We start from the raw sequence: 7038 nt of genomic DNA, 5'->3' as shown, positions 1-7038 counted from the left end.
TGAATTAATGAAATCATTTGTTTAAACATGGTGGTCATGAAATATGGTGGAAATAGTTTGCTGCTGCCGACTGAATGATGTGCTAAGGCTGAGCCCAGACTACAGGAGGCTCCGGTCTCTGCAGGACAGTCCAGGTCATTCAATCTGATTAAAATGAACAAATTAAGCTTTTTTAAATCTAACTTTTACACAGTGTCAGATGCCCGATGTGTAGTTCCCATTGGGATAATAAGAACTGTGATAATATTGTGTAATGGAATTTGATTTCAAAACTGTTTAGAATAAAAAAAAAACGGAATCTGAGCACAACCTCACAGGCTGACTCTCTGACTTAGAAGAAGAATTTGTTGTCAAATTAGTGTGCATTCAAGCAGTAAGGCTTTTCACCAACCAGTCAGCCATGAAACTCTTAAGTTTAAAGAAACATGCTAATAAGATCAGCACTAAGCAGTATACTGTCTGGCAACGGTGATCCACGTGTGGACATATCTTGAATATACAGACCCATGTCCAGTCAAGCTCCTCTTCTCTTCTGATACTTATTAAAAACTTAAAATAATTATAACAATATTTTTCCAGTATTAAATAATCATATATAAAAACACACATTTGAAATAATTGGTAATGCTCCCTCTAAAGAGCGCCCCCACCCCCCCCATGTTTCTATACACATCATCCCACTTTTACATCCTTCCCTTCATCAGTAACTTTGCTTCCATTGCCGCAGCTCCACTGCAGTACCAGTTATTTTGCAGCATATTGTTTCTCTCATCATCATTGTATATTTCAATGCAAAGCTGCACACATATTGTGAAAAAAGCTTGATAGGTGATCTTTTCTAGCTTGCTTGTATGTGTGTATATATACACATACACACACGCAGACAACCCTCAGAAAGTGAGGACCGGCCACTTTCCAAAAATGTCCTCACACTGTAGCAAGTACAAGAACACACACACACACACACACATGATTTTACTCATGTCATTGGATTAAACATGTATTGTAATGGAAGTAATAATGAGGATAATAGGAACAATCATAATCTGAGATTAAGAGTGGTTGATACTTGCTTTGAAGTTTAAGGGTGGATGGGTTAAGATGAGAAGAGACAGACATGGATTAGTTCATTTCTGCAGGAAACAGTCAGTCCAGTTCTTTAGGCTCCGCCCAGTGTCCTTGTTCCCTACCACTCACTGGTCAGTTTGGTGCTTTGGTCCCGTTTTGGAGGAGCGGGAGGTGGGCCTCGTCGCAGCGTTGCATAGCCTGAGATGTTGGCATGTTTGGTGGAGTGGGAGTGTGTGTGGTGGCGAGACAGAGTGTGAGAGTGTCCTCGGACCCCATGCTGCTGTTGCTGCAGGAGCTCCGGAGGGGGTGGCGGGAGGAGCGCCATGTCGTCCATGGTGCCCACAGGCTCCATCTTAGACGAGGAGATGAGGTGGGAAGAGGTGAGTGAGCCATGGCGAGACACTGACTTTCTCTTAAGGGTGCGGTTGAGGTCTTCTAGGAAGTGAGGCTTTAGTGCCAGGGAGCCTGGTCCCGCTGACTTTGGGGAGGTGGGGGGAACAGGGGAGGAGGAGGAAGAGAAAGAGGACAGGGATGCAGGTGGTGTCTGTGACAAAGGAGGCGGTGAGATGGGCATTGTTGTGGTATTGTCATACTGGGTCGTGTTGCTGGTCCGCCAATTCAGTGTTGGAGGAGGGGCCGCCCCCTTTTTCACTGAGCCTTGTTTCCATGACGTTGATAAGGAGGAGGTTGCCGACTGTTGATGTGGCTGCATCTGAGGCTGGGGGTTCACCACTGCAACCTTTGGGGGGTGAGGGAACTCTGACAGGTGGGAAGGAGGAGGGAAGAGCTCAGAGTCACTGGGGGGAGGTGGGAAATAGTCAGGAGATGAGTCAAGGTGAGGAGGCTGGGAGGGAGGAGGTGGTGGAGGAGGGGATGGAAATTCAGAAGGCTGATAGTGCTGGCCTGTTTGCAGCCCCTGGAGTGCCAATGGGAGGTTTGCCAAGTTCAGCTTCCCTGGTTTTGGGAGTGGAGCAGGAAGTGCAGAGGAATCTTTTGAAGGTGACCCAGTTGCCGACGAGGAGCTGGACGACGTACCCGTCTGAGGAGCTTGGCCAAATTTGCTGACCAGGCTCTCTACCTTCTTTGGCCTCTCATCCTGGGTCTCTCCTGAACTGGACCGGATAGAAGAGGCTCTCTGTGGGGTTGGTGGAGGCCCGCGCTTGGTGGATCCTGCTGATGAGGTGGAAGGTGACTTCTTTATAGGGGAGCCCATTTTGGAGGAGCATGAAGAGGAAGGAGGAGGGAAATCCCCCAGTGAGTTGTTGGGTGGTGGTGGGGGGAACTCGGGGGACTGTGGAGCCACAGGGCCTCCTGGCTGCCACTTTGGTTTGGCCTTGACCGCTGGAGGAGACTGAGGAGCACTGAACTTAGATCCTTCTGTGGAGTTGGGTGCAGGCAGAGAGGAAGGAGCAGAGTTTCCTGGGAACTGGCTGACAATCTGTTTGACCAAGGAAGAGGTAGCAGCTGCAATGGAGATGGAAGAAGAGGAGGAGGAAGGAGAGAGAGCTAGGTTTTTAGAGGAGAGGCTTTGCTGCTTTGGAAGTGTGGGAGGTGGCTGATTTGGGGAATGTCCTGTTGAGAAACTTTGCTGCTTTTTAAATGGCCCATGGCTGCTCTGGGGCCCTGTTGGTGACACAGGTGAGAGGGCAATTGGAAGGGAAGAGGGACCTGAGGGTTTGGGAGCAGTTTGAGGGGGGAAACCACCAGTGAACGTTTTTGGAGGTGCGGGAGGGGGTGCACTGGGAGACAGAGGTCGGAGAGTTTGCAGGGACACAGGAGGAGAAAGCTCAGCTGGAGGTGGGGGAGGCGGAGACGTATCGTCGAGCACTGCTGGGCTGAAGTCATACACCATGTTGGGAAACTTTTGTGCCAGGAACTGTTGGAGGCCAGTGTTGCAGAGTTGGGGACAGGAATTGGGGATGGGTTCTGGAGGGGGAGGAGGAGGCAACTCATTGGCCTCCAGGCTCTCTGGTGGAGGAGGAGGGAGGTAGGAGGGCTCCTGCAACTCCTCCTCTAGTAGGGGTGGGGGTGGGAGAGCAGAGGGGCTTGGTGGACCAAATTTCAATGCGGCCATGGCTGAACCTGGAGCCGGCACCGTTGGTGGAGGAGGAGGGGGAGGAGATGGAGGCTGTGGAGGTGAGGAGCTATAAGTAGCTGGGAGAGTATTGTAGTTGGGTTTCATAGACTGGATGGGAAAGGCCGGCGGGGCAGCCCCTGCTGCCTGTGTCCCGGACTGGTTCTGGCTCTGCAGGCGAGCCAACGTGCTGTACTTGATGTATGAGGAGGTAGGTGCTGGCTGATGGGCCACACTTGCCACCAGTGGGGGAGGCGGAGGTGATGGAGGCGAGGGCGGTGATGGTGAGGAATCCTCAGAAGGGATGAGGCCATCGGTGTAGCTGGACCGGGAAGGTGGTGTCTGAGGCTGAGAGAGAGGGAGAGGCTGGGGGGAGAGGGTCGGTATCTGGACAGGGATAGGCCTACTGATAGGGTCGATCTTCATCATCTGGAGGCAGAACACAGGGAGAGGAGGAGGAGAAAAACAAAAGGAGGGGGAAGGCAATGTGAGGAGTCATCAGACAACTCAATCAGTCATGTCTCTGAAAACCATACTATCCAAGATAAGATGCAAGAAACTAAACAAAGCAGTGCAGTCCAACAACACAAAGATATCGAAACTCCAGACACACTGCCACCCGGCTGCCCTACAATAATCACCTGAGGGATGGACTTCACATTTATTAGGGCTTTGCCAGTTTCTCATAGACGGTTAATCCATCTGATTAACTGGTTTATGATGTTGTCAAGCATATTCCTAACTTTGGCATTAGCTTAGCTGCTGGTTATAGGGTTTACACCTGTGTTGTCTGGAACAAATCTCTTGTTTTATAAATTTAGCACTCTACAGCGCAAGCACATGTTGCTCTCATCAGGTGAAGTGCAACATTACTCGAGTTAACACCTTAGCTCGTTACTGTACGTTCAATAAAACCTCCGAGTAAAAAGTCAATGTCAAAAAATCAGCTGCTAATGAAGCATAAACCTGCAGAGAAGTGATCATTTCATCTTTGCCTATAGTCGGTTATTATTTATTTGTAAAATAAATGTAGAGTAATAAGTAATTTCGTCTGAACTGTCAGTCATAATTGGGTAGATGAAATACTTTGTTTTTCAGTTGAACCATATTTAAAGTTCAAGAAAATCCCGTTTACAGAAAAGCTTTTTTAAGTTCAGTAAATCAATGATGTTTCCAGTAAATTGGTAATCGTGTTAAATAAGCACAATTATGATTTTTGCCCTAATAGGAGCATTATGCTTATGTTATGCGTTATGTTTAGTATCACAAATGTTCTGAACTGATTTGTCAGGCTAAACTATCCAAAGTCCTGTAAATAATGTCTAAAAACAGCCTTTAACAGTTTATAATTGAGCTCAAGATGCTCAATTATGTTGTAAAATGGGTCTAAAATGCTGCTGTGTCAGTCTAGTTGGAAATGTGTCCATGTTTGTTAGATGATTTGTTGGTTAGGGAAGTCCATCACACCACAAGGTTAGAACTCAACAGTTCAGCTGGAGCCATTTACCTGGGATACAGTAGAGAGCATACCTGGTAACTCAGATTTTTCATGCACTTGTATACAAAGGTTTGGGCACCCCTGGGCAGAATATGTACAGTGTCTTGCAAAAGTATTCATACCCCTAGAACTTTTCCACATTTTGTCACATTACAACCACAAACTTAAATGTATTTTATGTGATAGACCAACACAAAGTATCACATAATTGTGAAGTGGAAGGAAAATGATACACAGTGTTCAAGATTTTTTACAAATAAAAATCTGAAAAATGTGGTGTGCATATGTATTCAGCCCCCTTTACTCTCATATCCCTAAATAAAATTCAGTGCAACCAACTGCCTTCAGAAGTCACCTAACATAGGGAATAGAGTCCACCTGTGTGTAATTCAGTCTCAGTATAAATCCAGCTGTTCTGTGAAGGCCTCCGAGGTTTGTTAGAGAACATTAGTGAGCAAACAGCATCATGAAGACTAAGGAACACACCAGACAGATCAGGGATAAAGTTGTGGAGAAGTTTAAAGCAGGATTAAGTTATAAAAACATATAACTGAACATCTCACAGAGCACTGTTCAATCCATCATCTGAAAATGGAAAGCGTATGGCACCACTGTAAACCTACCAAGACATGGCCGTCCACCTAAACTGACGGGCTGGACAAGGACAGCATTAATCAGAGAAGCAACCAAGAGGCCCATGGTAACTCGGGAGGAGCTGCAGAGATCCACAGCTCAGGAAGGACAATCTGTCCACAGGACAACTATTAGTCATGTACTCCACAAATCTGGCCTTTATGGAAGAGTGGCAAGAAGAAAGCCATTGTTGAAAGAAAGCAATAAGAAGCCCTGTTTGCAGTTTGCCACAAGCCATGTAGAGGACACAGCAAACATGTGGAAGAAGGTGCTCTGGTCAGATGAGACCAAAATTGAACTTTTTGAGCACAACATCCCCACCGTGAAACATGGTAGTGGCAGCATCATGTTGTGGGGATGCTTTTCTTCAGCAGGGACAGGGAAGCTGGTCAGAGTTGATGGGAAGATGGATGAAACTAGATACAGGGTGATCCTGGAAGAAAACCTGTTAGAGCAGACCTGGGCATTTTACGGCCCGCGGGCCACATCCGACCCTTTGGGCATCCCTGTCCGGCTCACGTGAGATCCATCAAATCAGAACATGAATGAAAAAAGTTCACTGGTGAACTTAAGCTCCCCGACCTACCGGGTGAGAGACAGATGATGTTGGCCAGCTAACCCTCAAAATGTCAACTCACACCAAAAAAAGAAAAGTTGATACCGAATGCCGTGTTTTCAACAAGACATTGACTGGAAAGTATCTATTTACAGAAATCAAAAGGTACAACGGTGCGCTTAGTTTGTGGTACACAGATCGCTGTGTTCAAGGATTACAATTTGAATTGCCACTACGTGACCAAACATGAGTACAAATACAAGAACTTGTCTGATTAAGAGCGCGCAAGAGAGTCGGATGCTTTGCTAGTGAAACTGCATAACCAACAAAGACTTTTTACAAAACTGTCCACACCCAGAGATGCAGCTTTCAAGACAAGTTATGTCATATCCCACAAAATCACCAGAAAAAATAAGCCGTTTTTTGACAGAGAGTTTATTACAGAGTGTTTGTTGGACTCTGCAGCACTAATAAATATGCCTGGAGAAAAAGGGCACATATGAGAACGTGCCCTTCTCCCGACGCACTGTAACAAGGAGGGTTGAGGACATCGCAGGAAATCTTTGGATCTACCTACATATGTGAACAGACTTATATAACTATTTATAGAATAGCATTATTTTTCTGATTACCAGTAGCAGCTAATCAACACATATAATTTACTGCTTTTACAATGGGAGATAATGAATATTGAGCAGAATTAAGTTCAAGTTATCGTTGGTTCGGCCCTCCAACACAGTTCAGGTTTCTCATGTGACCCCTTGTAAAAATTAATTGCCCACCCCTGTGTTAGAGGCTACAAATGACTTGGGACTGGGGGGGAGGTTCGCCTTCCAGCAGGACAACGACCCTAAACATACAGCTAGAGCTACAATGGAAGGGTTTAGATCAAAGCGTATTCATGTGTTAGAACGGCCCAGTCAAAGTCCAGACCAAAATCCTATTGAGAATCTGTGGAAATTGCTGTTCACAGATGCTCTCCATCCAATCTGACTGAACTGGAGCTACTTTGCAAAGAAGAATGGGCAAAAATTGCAGTGTCTAGATGTGTAAAGCTGGTAGAGACATACCTCAAAAGACATGCAGCTGTAATTGCAGCAAAAGGTGCTTCGACAAAGTATTGACTCAAGGAGGCTGAATACATATGCATGCCACACTTTTCAGATTTTTATTTGTAAAAAATCTTGAACACCACGTATCATTTTCCTT

The 7038-nt window shown here is 46.1% G+C and overlaps 1 protein-coding gene across 1 annotated transcript in view; it reads right to left on the bottom strand.

Moving 5' to 3' along the window:
- Nucleotides 1-957: 957 nt before the first annotated feature.
- raph1a (Ras association (RalGDS/AF-6) and pleckstrin homology domains 1a) overlaps nucleotides 958-7038 on the bottom strand; it is a 62594-nt gene continuing 56513 nt past the window's right edge. The window contains exon 19 of the mRNA XM_020621693.1: nucleotides 958-3571. Coding sequence (XP_020477349.1) covers nucleotides 1187-3571 — 2385 coding nt within the window. The 3' untranslated portion in view covers nucleotides 958-1186. The remainder of the gene's footprint in view (nucleotides 3572-7038) is intronic.

This window comes from Monopterus albus, unplaced genomic scaffold (assembly GCF_001952655.1).
Source record: "Monopterus albus unplaced genomic scaffold, M_albus_1.0 scaffold266.1, whole genome shotgun sequence".
Taxonomy (NCBI): Eukaryota; Metazoa; Chordata; class Actinopteri; order Synbranchiformes; family Synbranchidae; genus Monopterus; species Monopterus albus.
The sequence above is the reverse complement of the archived record's forward strand: the minus strand, read 5'-3'. Positions and strand labels throughout refer to the sequence as shown.